The following is a 16862-nucleotide window of genomic DNA, read 5'->3' on the forward strand; positions in this document are numbered from 1 at the left end:
TCTAAAACACAGAGTAATGGTTGTCCTTTTTCCTAAGTTTAAAAATCATTAATAATTATAGCACTTGTAAAATAGATATGAACAAGTCTTATCTTATTAAATATAAGATGACCAATAAAAATACTTCTTGAGAAATAAAAATACCCTTCTGTTTCTTTAACAAAGGATACTTAATAACCTCACAGAAACTTACCTGTATGAAATAACAGAATTGTTCCCAACATCGTGATCAGTAGCAGACACTGACAGTACAGACACTCCTTCTTTTGCTGTAGCTACACGCACGCTGGCTGAGTATTGTGCTTTTGTAAACTGAGGAGGGTTATCATTCACATCTAATACTTGAATGCTGACATATGTGAAATTCTGGCATGTGACAGGAGAAAACCATGATTCAGAAAATGCACAGACACTTATATTTATTAATAAAAGGAATTTGCAAATAAAGAGTAATGTGTTCCTCTCTATTACCTGCCTTTGAGGTACTCCGTTATCAGATGCCACCAACAGCAGCTCATACTTCTCTTTAGTTTCTCGGTCTACATAGCCATTAACCAAAATGGTTCCATCCTAGAGAAGTAATACAGTTCACGCACAGATAATTTTGATAACTCTTGTACACTGAGTTCTCAAAAGAGATGAGGGATTGACATCCTCTGTTCTTTTTTGGAAAAATATAGTTCAGATTCCAAGCAATATCCGACCAGTATATCTTAGTTTTCAGACACTGACATATATTTCCAAACTACAGAGCACATGCTGGCTTTGATTTCACATGTAGTAGAACAGTTACTGCCTACACTTTTTACCTGATGTGTCTTATTATGCAGAGTAACTTCAGGAAAAGCAGTATCTAAATACTTTTTTTAGCAAATCCAAACCCTTACCTGTTGGATACTAAATGGATTATGCCCATCCTCAGCTGATAAGTAATAAGTAATCCGTGCATTCTGTCCCTCATCCAAATCAGTAGCAGTCACGTGTCCAACTCTAGCAGGAGCACTCAACATGTAATCTGCTTCCAGAATTGAAAAATTGTATGGCTGCATCTGAAACTCAGGGTTATTATCATTGACATCCAGAACAGTGATGTGGAACAAGGCACTTGAATTAAGCCCATTCGTTTCAGCATCGACTGCCCATACCTGCCAAAGAAACAAACAAAAACGGAATTTCAGTTGACTGTATTACCATGTGAACCATCTGATGAAGATACAAAAAAGGGTTTGAGGGAATGAAGTAGAACTGAGCCAAAGCTGCAGAGTCTGTCCCCAAATTTACTGGTAAAACGAATTGAGATGTAGTCTCCCTGTCCAGTTCCATGTCATTCCTTAATGAAAGTATGCCAGGGATATCCACCGTGAACAAAGTACTGGTATGAATAAAGCGTCCCTGAGAAAAGCCAGCCTAAAAACAAAACATAGTTCATTTAAGATTAAAATAATGAATATTTAAGTTTTAAAAATAATTTTATTAATATTAATACCTGACATTTCTGTAGGGCTTCTCATTACAGAAGTACAAGTGCTTTGCAAGGTTTAATAACCTCCTCTGATATAGCCAGTAAACTATTTTGAGAAGGTCTTAACTTCCTTGGTTAAGGAAGTTTTATTGCTAGCACCATAGAAAGCAAGGTGAAGTTTTTGTGACCCAAACCGTACTTATTCCCAACGATTTCAGAAATCTCCCTTTGCCCATCTACTACTCTGCTTTTTCACAGATTAATAGAGAAAACCATGTCATTTTGATTTATCAGGATGAGATTAATTTGGCACCTACCTCATCTTTGTCAGTAACACTGAATATGTAGATAGGACTACCCTTTTGTAGGTTTTCAAACACAGATATTTCATAAACTGCCTGACTAAATTCTGGTGGGTTATCGTTGACATCTAGTACATGCACAACAACAAGTGTTCTAGTGCTGAGACTTGGCTGCCCTCCATCTGATGCCTCCACTTCTACTTCAAATTGCTGTAGGGTTTCATAATCCAGCTGCTGGTTCAGGCTGAGCTGGCCTGTGGTCAAATTGACAAGAAACACCAGCGAGGAAGTTGGAGGTCGCTGGCTAACAATTCTGTACTTCACAAGAGCATTGGGCCCAGCATCCAAATCGGTAGCAGATACTGTCAGCAGTGCCCTTCCAAGCACTTCATCTTCAGGGATGCTCACTTCATATCTACTTGATGAGAAGACTGGAGGGTTGTCATTCACATCATCAATTATGACTGTCAAATTGATAGCTGTAGACAGCACGGGTTGGCCTTGGTCACTGGCAATCACTGTTAAGTTATAGAAGCCTTGTGTTTCTCTATCCAATTTCTTTTCCAACAAAATTAATCCTGATGTGTCAATGTCGATTTTCCCTTCTCCACCTTTCAGAGTATAAACCACTAATCCATTAAAGCCCTCATCCACATCCGTAGCTGCAACACTGGCAATATTACTTCCAGCTGGCAAGTCCTCCAGAATGGTAATGGTAGTGCTGGTTATACCAAACACAGGACTGTTATCATTGACATCTGTAACTTTGATAAACACTGCAGTATAGTCAGTAGCATTTCCATCCGACAAGGAAATGTTTACTATATAATTATTCTGGGATTCGTAGTCCAGTTTGGTTTTTGTCGAGATTATTCCATTGACATCGATGTCAAATGTAGCCGATTCCGTCAGTACTTGAAATGTAACCGGTATATGAGGATTTAAAGACTCATACTCTACCTGTGTAAGATACAGCAGATTATGCATAAGTGAATTCAAATCAATAAACCACTGTCTAAAAAAGAATAATGGTTTTAAATACCTTTGAACTCATTTTACTAATTTTATTCATTAAAAGAGTAAGAATCGAGCCACAATATATGTAAAAATACAGCTGAAGAGGACTGCCTTTTATTGGAACATCACTGATACAGAAATGTAAATACATATAAAAAAAAATAATAGACAGCACTTTAACCTTTGGTTCTGCCTTTCTTTGTACAAAAAAAGTGAAAAATAAATTAACCCAGAAAGTCAATAAACCAAAACACTGAAAAGCATTATCTTCTCACTGCTTTGGTATTAGACCTCCCATCTGTCTTCAGAACTGCATCTAAGAAGGAGCTATCACAGCGCATTCTGGTGGCCTGTTCGAGCATTTTTTGATCAAAATGAGGAGCAGGTTCTAGAGCCTTATTTGAAAATGCCTTTATGACAATTCTCTGATGGGAAGTCTCAATTTCCTAGCTGTATCATATTGCAGGGTTTTAGATTTATCACCAACAGATGAGTGAATATTGCCTATCCTAGCCTTTGGGCCACTATAGGCTTTGGAGAACATCCATGACAAAGGGCTAAGCATGAAAGTTTACTTTCCCAAGCAGTTCTGGGGTTTATTTTGTGTGAGGTGGTTTTTTTTTTGTTTGTTTGTTTGTTTGTTTTTTGTGTTTGGCTTCTTTTAGGTTTTGTTTGTTTAGTGTTAAATGGTGGCAGATGCCATCTGAAGATTTGCAATAGAAGGAATAGGCTTCATGGGTGATAGGCTTCATCTGAGGGGTGAGACCAGTATGCAATGTATGTGAAGCTTGATATGCAGAAAAGAAAACACAACATCTAGTTATCCATAACTCAGGGGGTTCTAGACATTTAGAGCACATATATTACAGGATTTTCTTAAAACTATCATGTCCTATACAAGTGATAGAATAAAGTTGTTCTTACTCTTGCTACTTCAACAGGACTGACTAGCTCTTCTTCCACAGACACATTATATGTTTTCTGAATAAACTGTGGTCTGGAATCTCCAACTGCAAAGATTTGTACTGGCACTGATGAACTTCTTGGAATCACCCCACCTGCAAGCAGAAGAAAACAATCTCCCAGCAGATGCACAAAATACCTTCTGCTTAAAAAAAAGGAAATATAAATTTTCACTGGCACTTTTTTTTTCTTTTAATACTTACTGCTAGTATTATGGTACTGCTAAGAGGTCCTAACCAAGATCAGAGTTTCATGTATTGGGTGTTACACTTATGTATGAACCTGAATGCATACAAGAATATTAGCACAGACAAAGGATGGACTGATGAATCTTTGTTGTAACTGTATTCCCCCAGTATCTACTTTATCCACGCAGCCATAAATTTGAAGACACAGAACTCATATTGAAAAAATCAGGGGAAAACCGTGAGGCTGAAAAACGCTTTGTATGCTCATGCTACCAGGAGCGGGATACCATTCCTTGGTTACATTTATCTCTGTCCTTATTCAGATCATAAGTGTTCGCTGAGTTTTCTGTAATTCTTTTGAAAACAAAGAAACCCTCAATAAATATGGCAAAGGAAGTGATGTTTGTGCTGGTCATCCTAAAAATGGCTTTGGCATCTCCATCTTAGTTTTTCATTATCCATATGGATGTGCAAACAACGATCATGTTACTCATCACATTTTACTTTCATTTTACTCTGTGTTCACTGATGACTGAATTATAAATTCATAGCTTGTGCCTGAATTTCTGCATCCTATGCTGTGCAACACCAGTCAATAGTTAAAGGAAGGTGCAAGATGTATGTTATTTTGCACGTTCTTCCCGTAGCTGTAAAGAAAACTTAGATTTGATATAAGAGCATCAACAGAGATGCAGTAATTACTTTGGATGAATAAGACAGCCTTCTTTTTATCTTCAACAAACAAGAGCAGATAAAAAAATATAGTATTTTTAAAACAAAGCCTGGGAACCTATTTTGACAGCATTCTTTCAAGTAAAAAACAAAACAAAACCAAAACTCATCACCAGGAGTAGCTGTGGTGACCTGTACTAGAATCTTGTCTTACCATCAGTAGCTGTTATCCACAAGACAAAGTTCTTAAGCTGATTGGTTCCTAATGGGATTACTGTTTTTAAACTGATTTGTCCTGTGGATCTATTCAATTCAAAGTATCCATCTTCATTGCCACCAGCAAAGGTAAAGCTTATCTCTCCATTTATACCATCATCTGGATCATCAGCAACAACCTGGAGAAAAAAAAATTTACTCTAGTTTCATGTGCTGTTACCAAGTAACAAATAATTGCTTATTCTTGTGCAGTTTGCAGAGAAAATCATTGAGGTAGCAGATAATTAGGAATTAGTCTGGGTTTTTTCCTTCTCATTTACCGCAAATAATAGGTCTGGATGATTTTATATATATAAAAATCACCTAAATATAGCTACAGTAAAATTCGGTTATACCTTTAACTGTCTGACTATCTACTTCCTATATGATCCCTGGGTTAAGCCTCAGTAAGAATGGTTGCTTTTTGATGGAAACACAACATCATTCTGGCAGCGAGAGTGAAGTCCTGCTCCTGTGAAACTCATGTGGATGGCACCGAATTTGTACCTCAGAAAGCTTGTTTCATAGTAATTCCAGAGTCACCGGAGGTAGATTGTTTAAGAGATTACATCAGGAGCCATTAAATCAGAATATCTGGGTATAAGTTTGGATAGTGACTCCTTATATATCTCAGGTCCTGAAGCATTTTTCATCTTTGTTTCCTGTTTTATTTGGCTAACAGGTTTACTATCTTTCAAAAAGTATATTGCATCTAAAAATTATCAACAATGCTTCAGCATTCAGCAGCCTTTCAAAAATGCTTATGAATATTTTAATTTCTGGACTCTATCAGCATTCAGTTTTCATTAAACACGTTACAACAACTAAATCAAATAACCTTATTTTCTGTCTTATGTTTGTGGAATTCAGGATGGTGCACGGCATCTAAGATCGAGAATAAAAATCCTTTATCAATTGTTCCCTGACCTGGGATATGATTAGAGCATCCAGGACACTGTGATTATGGAATATCAACAGGTGTGAGCTTTGAAGTGAAAGGTGGATTGTTTCTGAACTCAGAGGAGCTAAAAAAAGATCTCCTATTCAAAAGGACCACTACATAAGTTCAAGGAAGGACTCATGCATACGTTCAACTCATTAAAGTGCCATTTTCACTTAGTACTTCTAGTACCTGAAGAATGGACATTCCTGCAGTCATGTTGTTGAAAATATCTTGTTTATATGGCGTGCCTCTAAAGGTTGGGCTGTTGTCATTTTCATCTAGCAACAGTATGTTGATTGCAGAGTGTACCTCATTGTAAAGTGACAAGTGATCTCTAGCAGCGACCTTTAAAAATGATGCAGTAAAATTATTGCTTTGTTCAAATGCATGTTCTTTAAGTAGTAAGAAAGATGAATGACAACTAAAAGCTGAGTAAACTGCATCACTAGTGGTATCTCCCTCCAGACAGTCTGGATTTGATTCTTCAAATAAGCTGCATATCTCTCTGATCCATATCAGAGAGACAGCTTCTTGCCAGGACAGAACAGATATCACCTGTTTGCCTCGGGTTGCTTTGGAAAGGAGTGGGCTTATTTTTAATACCTGTAGGTGAATAGATGGTATTCTCTCCCTATCCAACAGCGTGGAGTTCCTCACAGACAGGATCCCAGCTTGACTTAGCTGGAAGGGACTGTCAGCTGGACTGAGAATGAATGTCCCCTGGAAGCCTCCCTGCAAACAGTAATCATATGTGTTACTAAATAGGACAATCACTGAGCTAGTCCCTTAGGATGTTTTCTTCTATTTTCCAGGTGGAAAGCATTTAATTTTTTCATTTAACTGAGGTTACATGGAGGAAATATATCATGAAGGTGGAGGCTGAGGGTGACTTGCAGCTTTGTGTCCATTTTGCACTTCTTGCACTTCTGTACTTCCATATTTGGGACCTTATGCAAACCAGAGATGTTTCAGAGAGAGCCAAAATTTATTCTTTGGATGTAGTACTCTAACCCTTAAAGAAGTTACATTAAGTTTGTTTTGCTTCAGCATATTTAGGAAGTCAGGAAAAAAAAAAAATCTATAGCACTATTCACTATACCTGTATAACGCAAATGCATTTTATATTATATTTCAGAAGTACTGTATTTGTAGCAACCATAACAACATTGTCATTTTACCTCATCTTTGTCAATAGCTGTTATGTGAAGAACTTCCATCCCATTTGGTAAATTTTCTAGAATTGAGACATTGTAACTTGATTGCGACAATACTGGCTTATTGTCATTCACATCTTCAATAGTAACCAGCACTACTGCATCAGCTGTTTTGAAAATATTGTCTTGCTGAGTTGCCTAGAAAACAGAATTTCTAACTGTAAATTCCATACCCTGAAAACAGGGAGCCAGTCCAGCTTACACAAGGACATGACATGACTACATATATTCAATGAATGAAGTTTTCCTTTATTTTGCATTTTAAACGTCAGGATGAAGCCTCGATACCAACTGCCATTTAACATTACTATGAGAAATACTATCAACAGCAACATGGATTCACATATTGTTTTATGAAATTGAGACTCAGTATTAACACACTGAACACTATAACAATCACTACCTGAATGCCCACAACAAGATAAGGACATTCTTCTCTGTCAATTGCAGTCTTTACTTCCAACACTCCAGTGTCTGCATTGATTGAAAAGGTGTTGTTATAGGCCGGGGGGTTCACTGAAAAGCAACAAATTGCAATGGGTTAATGAGAATAAACCAGAACAGTAAGCTTGATCTGTCCTTTTTATGACGGTTTTCTCCTCAGCCATGGCAAAAATGAACAGATGTTCCAGATAAAAGGCTTTTTCCACCCTCAAACGCACTGTCCTCAAAACAATTCTTAGGAAATTCACTCACACTTCAGGGGGCTCAAATTAAGCATCTCATGAGCTTCTAGCAATTCTGTCAGGAGGAGGAAAAGCTCCCAATGGAACTGATCTCTCTAGATGGTCCTAAATGGAAATCCTTTGATCAAATGGAAGCCTCTAAATTGACTTACAAATTGAATCAGGAATTGTTTTTTGGAGGGAGGTTAAGAACATCTAAACATTTTTAAAATAGTTGGACCCTGCTATTAATTGAGTTATTAATTGAATAAATGACTGAAATTAAGCCAATTTAGCTTGCGGAGCAGCACTGTAGTGAAGATGTACGCAGTTAAGACATCTGATTGCACACTGTACTTCCTTATCATTCTCTTCATTAATACAGATGTCATAAATTAATGTGTGAATGTCTGGAAGAAAATAAAGGCACTTACCTAGTTTGATGCTGTAAACTACTTTTTCATTTATACCTGTGTCTCCATCTTTAGCCAGTATCTTCTCTGGGAGAATAGCCAGAGGACCCAACTAGAAAACATATATTAACTTGATTAACTTGAAAAAAATACACGTAAAATTGTTCATTAATTTTGATTAAAGAAACAAGACTCATGTATTTAATCACTGGGATCCAGAAGAAATTCTCTCTCTGCCATACATGCTTTACAGAGGAAAATTATGACCAAAATACTTGATGGATACACTGTGCTTGAGAAACACCAGACTTTGAAGCAGTAGTCACTGATGGAATTCACATTAATAATATTGAATATTTCAGTTCCTTTCCTCTCCTGGAAAACAATACGCAAGTCTACACTGCAGCTTTATCAAAAACAGTAATTTATTTAAAAGATCAAAAACATTTTAGACAATCTAAAATGATTCCTTTCAGACAAGTAAAGATGGACTTCTAACAAAAGGGATGCCAAAGATATAACACCAAAAGCATATGTGTTTGAAATATGAAGATAATGATAAAGAAATAGAGACAATAAAGAAGATAATTAACTATTTTAATTTTAGTGGATTACTCTAGAAATACTATACTGTGATATTTATTTTTTTTGGTCAATACATACAGAAGCCTGAGTTAAACAAATACATTCCACCCAGAAATTTCCACAGTATATAGAAAAAATATATTTCAATATAATATAAACCACAGTTTACCATTCAGATTCTTATTTTGTTTACCTGATTGTAATGAAGTATGAAGGAATTACACTATTTAAAACTGAAACCGGGCAGCTAACTCCATGACTGATGGGGAGTCAACTCCCCTTCCCAGTTTACAGTAAAAGCCCTGTTACAACACCTGTTTAGTTCTTCCTTTTTTCCCCCTTTTCTTTATTTTTTTCCTCCAAACACAAAAGAGTCTGTTTCTGTAGCAGAAATTTTTATGATTCATATAATATCTGTTTATTTGGTACTTGGAGATCTATGGTTGATAAGCTTACAATTCACCAGTTAGCACAAAAGAAAGCAGCCCTCCATCTTAAGTTGCTCAGTGATGAGGAATCATTGAAAGAAAAGCACTGTGGACAGGCATAACTTATTTACATTTGCAGCATTCAGTGAAAAGCTTTTACCTGGTTTTCACGGATTTTTCCATTGTACACTGATTGGCTGAAATAGGGGTTCAATGTATCGTAATCTTTTACATTAATTAGTAACGACGCAGTAGCACTGTTGTTTCCAAATTTTTCCTGTATCCCAATAGAAGGAAGAAAATAAGAAATATTGTAATGAAAGAGCCATTTCTCAGTGGAAAATACAGCAGAATATTATTTAATGTGCTTTGTAGTGTCTAAGCATTTCTAACCTGAGAACACTCTCTCTCTCAGATTTTTCCATATCTAGAAACCCAGTTCTAGGAATAATACAGGTAAAATAGGTAATTATTCTTAGTTATTAATTTTATACCAGGCTGGTGTTACACAATAGCACGTAGAATGTAGTAACAGTACATTTGCTGCAGCTGTACTATTTACTAGATAACGCAATGAATGTGGCAAAATGACTTCTTTTTAGTTTTAAAAGGGATTGAATGCAAATATATATTCAAATCTCAGAAAAGACACACAAAAATACTGCAGGTGATAAGATGCAGCAAAAATAGGATAGATCTGCCATAATGAGTAGGTGATTATATGTTAGAATAGTGGAGAATAAATATGTACAACATATATACTTAAACAAATGCACACAGAAGGAAACTTGGGTTGGTATTTCAGGTGAGACTTAACAGCTCGAATATTAAGAATGTGTTACTTTGTCTGCAGTATAAGCCAAGATGCAGACACAACTTTTACCTTGGGAACTCCCTAAGTTGTAAATATGTAGAAACTGGGATGTTTTAACAAAGGAAGTACCATTGTAGAACTATTGTGGTTCTTATTCTTCTTTTAATTTATATCATACCTTTGCTTGGACTGTTAAATTGAAAAGGTTGATTTTGTTGTAATCCAATGTTTTATTCACCATGATGTTTCCATCTCCTTCCCTTATATAAAAGTAATCAGAGTTTGGACCCTATTAAATGAATATATCACATATTTTACATTATTAACAATGAAATACATTTTCTTTTCTCTTATCACCTTTATTATTGGACTATTCTCCAAAAAGGACCAGGAACCGCTCAACCACCACCACTGGAAAGGAACATTCTGATCCTCTTCAACACATAACTATTGCCTCTCCCATCAGTGCCATTAGACTTTCTATCTGACTTATTCCATAGTCAATAACTAAAGCAGGTCAGATGAACAGCATCAGCTTCCCTTCACCAGCTACAAAAGGAGCAGAGACAGCAAGCTCAGATGTAGAGAGCTCCACTGCAGATATCTCAAGTTGAAATACTCTTCCTTCAGGTGTCTTACATATACACCTCAGCAGGACTGGAGATCAACAGCAAATCAAATATGAACTTTAAAAAGAGGGGAAACTGTTTCACTCCTGCCTCTCAAAAGGATGACTGAGTTCCTTTGCTGTAGCTGAAGAGTGCCACAAAACATTTCACAAAGGTTAAGAAACAAGATTCAGGGCTCACTGCATTCTGGGCTGATCCTGTGGTATAAATTCTAATTTTAAATGGTCTGTCTGATGCTAGCATTTTGCAGATTTGTAATAGTAACTGCACAGTGCAAGATAGCATAGTCGGATCAGGACCCAGGCTGTATTTCGTATGAAAGGTAGACCAGTGTTCACAGTCTCTGACAAACAAAGGGCACTCACCCGAAGACTGTAAGTGATGAGGCTCAAAATAGGTGAAAAATCTTTATCCACAGCTTCTACTTTTATAACCGTGAAATTTATTGCAGATACCTAGAGGAAATAAGGATCATCAAATACTCAGTCACAAGCCCCTTTTGTTATCCCTCCTAACTTCTGGTGGGAAAGCTGTGCCACCTTCCTTGCATATGCAAATTACTTGTGAGTTTTACGTTTTAGGTTGGTCAGCTGAATATTTTTTCTTTGCCCCATGCCTCCAGCTGTACATGCAGCCCAGCCATTTCCACAACCACGCAAAGGTGTAGAAAAATCGCATAAAAGTGCATGTGATGGTCTAATGCGAGTGTGGTCTCATTAGAACCTCAGATGTTTTGGCCCCAGAAAGTAATTTAAAAATATCACAAGAAAAAATATTAACATTTGCCATAACCCACCTCTGATACTGAAGTGCTATAGTGATCTTGCCCAAACTGTGGTGAATTGTCATTTACATCTTCTAAAAGTAAGTCCCGTGTATTCTCTATCTCAATCTTCATAATGGAAGCAAAAGACACGTTAGAAATAACAGCAGTGAGGTAGCAGCATACTGCTAACTTTTAATTTTGCTGTATGAAATGAGATCTCCAGGGACACCCCTTCAGTTCTAAAAACTGAAATTAAAGCATTAGGCTACCGTTTCTAATAATGGAGTAGAAAGTTTGTGAAAATATTTTAAAATTAACTTTTTTAAATTTACCTTAGGTTTTCTCTGAACATAAACGCTCACTCCAATTGGCACATTTAAACAAATATATCTTCTACAAGGTACTCTTAACCACCACATCATATCTTTAAATGAAATAGTATTTCAGAAAATAATAATTTGCATTAAACTTAGACAAAAAAAATACAGTTGATAAAATATGTCTTTTACTTACCTCTCCAGACCTTTGGCAAACAACAGCATAAAAGAGATGGTTATTCTAAAAATTAAGAAACAAGCAAATAAATAATATTATCTATTATGAACTCTTAATATGTTTGTCAGATAATTTTTTTGTCAAAATTATACAAAACAACTTCTGGTACTTGAATCCTCAGGTGTGCCATGCTGAGTCAACAGTGAATTGTTCATCTGATTCAGTTACAGAAGCATACTTCAGCATGTTGCACCAAAGCACACTGCTTATAATATATAGCAAAGTCATTACAGATTATTAATTGTAAAGTTTATTTGGCTGCCATTCATCTACTGTCGATATCTACCCACCAAGATCCTACCATCCATGTAGTTCTCCCCAATAGAAAATTGACAGAGAATGGGACAATACATGTAAGAAACGTAAGTTTTTTAAGCCATTTGGAAAATATCCAAATGAGAAATGCGAATGTAAAAGTTGTAAATACATTTTCATCAATTAGAAGTCTTGGCTGTAACAGTGGTTTTTAAAATATGCATGGATCAATTCTGTCAAGTACAGTGCTGCTCTGAAATAGTACCTGTATAGCAAATAGCCTCCACTTACTCCATAGAAACGACACCATTTTCATATTCAGCGACTACATCAGCCAGGAAAAACACTACTATTCATAGGTTCCTGGTAGTCCTACAGAGGAAGGATGCCTAGGAGGCAGGACCTATTGTGCATCAACCAACAGAGGCCAATGGATCTATTCATGTGTCAAGTTAAGCACTTGTATAAATATTCATACAATTAAGGATTGCCTTGTATTAAATTACATCTGATCAATCTCACTTTGATAAAATAATTCGTGTTACTGTGAGGTGAGCTTTAAGAAAAGTGGCACCTATCATAACTGCATATTTACAACTGTAATTACAAGTCACAATACATGAGTAGGAAAGAACCTGTCTGACTGTCACATCCCAGAGAAGTTTAAAATTACAGGAAACTGAAGACATTTAGCAGATATTACTGAGAGGTAGATACTGAAGTCTATGCTGCTCTTTCACTTCTTTGGAATACCAACCGGTATCGTGAGGGAATGAACAGTTAAAATTTATGTCTTAGTGCTCCTTTTTTTTTTTCCCCACCTGTCAATAAAACTTTTATATCTAGGTTTTACATGCAGTGAAAGGAATACCTCAATAAAATCAACATCCAGCGGCTTATGAGTCCTCACTGTTGCATTAGGAGATCCAGAACTATGTACTAGCTCCACATATGGTAAGTGTTCGGGGAACAGGTATTCTTTTAATTTTAAGTTCACATTGGGTGGGATATTTGTAATCCATTCTATATCACCTGTAAAAGAAGGCAAAATAAATTAAATTGCTTTATGGAAAATAAATCTATAGGGTGATTTCACATGTATTGACAACTAGATTACTGGTTATCTTTTGGTTACCTTTTATATTATTTTAGCATTTTGAGCAAAGCAGTGAGATCTGTTAAACACCCCTCAAGAACTGTGCACGAGTGTATTGATATGTTAAAAACCACACAAACCCACATTTTCCAATATATTCACACTCTGTATAATATGTCCAGAATTAAAGAGCTTGGCATAATTTACACCTAAATTACCACCATTTTCTAGAAATAGCTTTATGCTGCAAAACTTTTTCACGTTTAGTGTGAAAATGTAATAAAAGTCAGGGAATGTAATCAAAATCAGCGTGAGGCTGTTTTTGGGCGCATGGGAGGAGATTCAGTATTTTCCAAACACAAGGGCATTTCATATCTCTTAGTTAAATCTATCAAGCTGGTAGAATCCAATGTGAATCTGGATTCAGGCTTATGGCTGCTTAAATTTTGATTTTGGCACAGAATGGTAAGTGTGTGGCCCCTCCTTTAATCTGTCCCTGTATGTACAGAATACTGAAACACAAAACAATGCAACCTTTGAATCAATTTGAACGTGATTTTCTACAACCATACATTTAAGAACTATTGTCTTGAAAATATTAAAACTTGTTATTTGTAAATATCACAATTCATACTAGACTATCATTTCAACCAGATCTGTGTTTGAGAGGTATCCTTTTAAACCATCCAGTGTGTGCTATTGGGAATTTTATTGAATAGATCAAATTTACCTTACTCATATTATCAAGATATTTGTGTTTATGAAATAATACTTATCTTGGTGTGGAACACATTATCTGGATTGCAAACCCATAATCCCCTCTCCCCTCCAAAATCTTTCCTGAACATCCCAAATACTCTCCATGATCTTCAGGAAACTTGCTAGCTGTGTTTCTTTCTTACTCCATTGTTTTTGTTCTCCATTATTACTAATTTAGGCTAGTTAGGCTGTAACAGGCCCATCTCTAATCTCCACATGTAGGCTCTTGGTCTTGGTCTCTAAGGGCATAAAGGAAAGGAACCTTGTCTTCTTCCAACAGCAGGGAGTGTCTGGAATGCTGTCTGCGACCAGCCCAAAGATACTGGACTGTAATTGGGTGTAAGGAGAAAGTCCAGTCAGATGGCAGTAAGCACGGAACAACTGAGCTGGGTCCCAGGGGCACGGTGTTGTGTGGTATCACACTATTTAGTGTGCAGTATTGAAACTGTGGGAATAAAACTTTCTAGGAGAACAAAATCTATCTCCATCCATCTAACCCTCCATCCAGAGCTGGATATATTCAGATAAGAAATATCAAGCAGCTGCCTAGGTAACAGTATTCTGTCCAGCAGAGAGAGCCTAACAAAGAGGAACTGCTTAGAAAAATTGAAGCTGGTTGTCCCTCTTGCTTATTCATTACAGATATGTCAGCAGGTACACTCATACATATGATGCACACAAAGGGCTGGACTTCCTGTAGTTGCTTAAAAATTAAATGAAGAGGAATCAGGGTGAAAGGCGATTCTTTTCCTTTCTGTCTCCATGCAAGAGTCAGACACAGCAGCTACACCCTTACAGCTTTGAAAGAATTGTTTCAACAATGGCTGGAAAAAAATGCTGCTCTGTTTCATACCTGTTTTCTGTATCTTGCTGAAAGCCAGAAGCAATGAAGATTGCCTGTGGACAGTCAGCCTGGGCCTGTTGCATGCTTCCATGAGATCCTAAGGTTTATGACATATCCTGAAGGGAATGTTTTCACCACAACCTAACGCTTTGCCCTGTGAGATTGCTGTATATCCATTAGGCAAGTCAAATCCTGACTGTGGGGCTGCCTTTAACAGACAGCGTAGCCACAGACAACAGCCCTACCCTTTGGCTAACAGCAGTAACCTCTCTGGTTAGTGGTGGGAGGAAGGGAGGATGGACTTATCTTCTGTATTGTATTTGCAATGTAAATACCAAAAAAAAAAAAGTACTGTCTATACTGTCTGCACTGTGCTCTCTTACAGTCACTGTACTTCCCCCAGCGTGGGATTTTGTCTCCAGGGCACAGTCATACTTTGCCAGCTAAGCTAAGGAAGCATAGAAAATATGGGGATAAATTAATGTTAACCCCATTGGGTTGCACAAATTAATTAATCATCAGAATAACTCAGAGTGTGTTATACTTAAAGAAAACTAGAATAGAAAATGCCAATACATCGAGCAGCTAGCATTGATCCTGTAATTCCATGTAATGCAAGCCTGGTTGTTCCTCTGCACCACATCTGCTATCCCTACTGCCCCAACAAAACAGAAAACTGGCTTTCAGAGAGGCTCTGGTCTGAAGCAGAGCTGAGCTCCGGAAGCAGAACAGGGCTGTAGCTGCAGTGGTTCCTTCTGATGTAAGAGGGAAGGAAGAAACTAGCTGTCGTGGGCTGACTGAACAAGGTGAATTGTAAACATCCATTTTTCTGTACTTGTTTCCTTTCTCTTTGCCTGCTCTGTCTATTCAGACAGTGAGGTCCTTGGATCAGGGAATTTTGGTTTTTATATTGATTTATCCTACTAAGCAGCATGCCATGTAGGCAGGTGCTGCATCCAGCCACGAAGACTATTGTAAATCAATTAATAATACAGATTAATTATAAAATATGCTGACTACATGAAGCATTGAAGTACTATGCACATTAGGGAGCAAATGAAATAATTCTAAGACAGAATCATGATTTTACCTGTGTAATTATCCAGAAAGCCTGGCAGCACAAGTAGGCTGGGAGTTACGTCACAATTTATACTTGTGGTTTCTAAAAAGAAAAGGAAAAGTCATGTACAAACAACCCAGAGGGACTATTTCCAAAAATAGCACAAAGTAAAAAAGCAGATGCACACACTAGTTCAAATTAAGCTGAAAGACATCTATCATGGTGGCACCCTGATGTCATTTTCAGGATTTAAACCATTACAACATTACATGGAGTAGGTAAACATTGCTGCCTTGGACCCAACCTACCCTTGTGCTAAAAAACTCTACAATGAAGGACTTCACAATTTAAAAAGCAGCTATCAAAAAATGATGTGAAAATATCCAGCTACAGAATCGTCCTTCCTTTGTACCCTGACCAGACTAAAACTTGGGCTTTGTTGCCTGACAATAATCAAACACTGTTTGTTAATTTCCTGCTGAAACATTTGTGGAAATCATAACTGAAACTACTTTTGTACCCTGACCTTGCAGATGTTTTCTACTCCCCCAAAAAACCCACAAAGATATTCACCACTGAAATGTTAGCAAGAATCCAAGATCTTAGGTAAAGGCACACTGACAGGTTTACCTGAAATTTATTCTCCTTAAACTTTTATAGAAGTTGGCACTTTCAAAGTCTAGTTTTTTCCTGAAGTGGCTTTCATAAGTGGTTTATTGTACCTCAGTGACCTCTCTCTAGATTTTCTCTGTGTGATAAAAAGTGACAGACTTTTTTTTTAGATCTGCAAACTATACACACAGAAATCCACCAGATTTTTTGCTCCTTCCCTGACCAGAACTACTCAGCAAAGCTGCCATAGTGCAATCTATGCTCTTACCAATACCCATGCAGCTTTCGTGGTCTTATGTGGGTTTGCCCCAATGCTAAGTGTGTCCTCAACTCTACTCCTTGCCATCCTTACTGTATATTCAAAG

The 16862-nt window shown here is 37.0% G+C and overlaps 2 protein-coding genes across 2 annotated transcripts in view; both read right to left on the reverse strand.

The window, feature by feature from the left end:
• LOC135310081 (protocadherin Fat 4-like) overlaps positions 1-1010 on the reverse strand; it is a 25883-nt gene extending 24873 nt beyond the window's left edge. The window contains exons 1-3 of the mRNA XM_064448546.1: positions 888-1010; positions 472-570; positions 194-366 (exon numbers count right to left, since the gene is read on the reverse strand). Coding sequence (XP_064304616.1) covers positions 194-366; positions 472-570; positions 888-1010 — 395 coding nt within the window. The remainder of the gene's footprint in view (positions 1-193; positions 367-471; positions 571-887) is intronic.
• Positions 896-10200, reverse strand: LOC104045289 (cadherin EGF LAG seven-pass G-type receptor 2). The gene is made up of 11 exons (XM_064448547.1): positions 10100-10200; positions 9268-9384; positions 8116-8206; positions 7420-7532; positions 6981-7154; positions 6406-6534; positions 5992-6147; positions 4819-4999; positions 3706-3839; positions 1780-2724; positions 896-1407 (listed from the first exon to the last, which is right to left on the reverse strand). The coding sequence occupies exons 1-11, from the start codon at positions 10160-10162 to the stop codon at positions 1126-1128; spliced, it is 2385 nt and encodes a 794-aa protein (XP_064304617.1). The 5' UTR covers positions 10163-10200; the 3' UTR covers positions 896-1125.
• Between the last annotated feature and the right edge of the window lie 6662 nt (positions 10201-16862).

The sequence above is a fragment of the Phalacrocorax carbo genome, chromosome 3, assembly GCF_963921805.1.
Source record: "Phalacrocorax carbo chromosome 3, bPhaCar2.1, whole genome shotgun sequence".
In the NCBI taxonomy this organism is placed as follows: Eukaryota; Metazoa; Chordata; class Aves; order Suliformes; family Phalacrocoracidae; genus Phalacrocorax; species Phalacrocorax carbo.

Coding starts and splice junctions, on each gene's coding strand:
- LOC104045289 (XM_064448547.1), bottom strand. CDS start 10,162: ATGGTGAATAAAACATTGGATTACAACAAAATCAACCTTTTCAATTTA. Junction 6,535..6,980: donor CAGCTATTGACAAAGATGAG/GTAAAATGACAA, acceptor TACTGTTTGCAG/GGAGGCTTCCAGGGGACATT. Junction 6,148..6,405: donor TACCATCTATTCACCTACAG/GTATTAAAAATA, acceptor TCATTTTTAAAG/GTCGCTGCTAGAGATCACTT.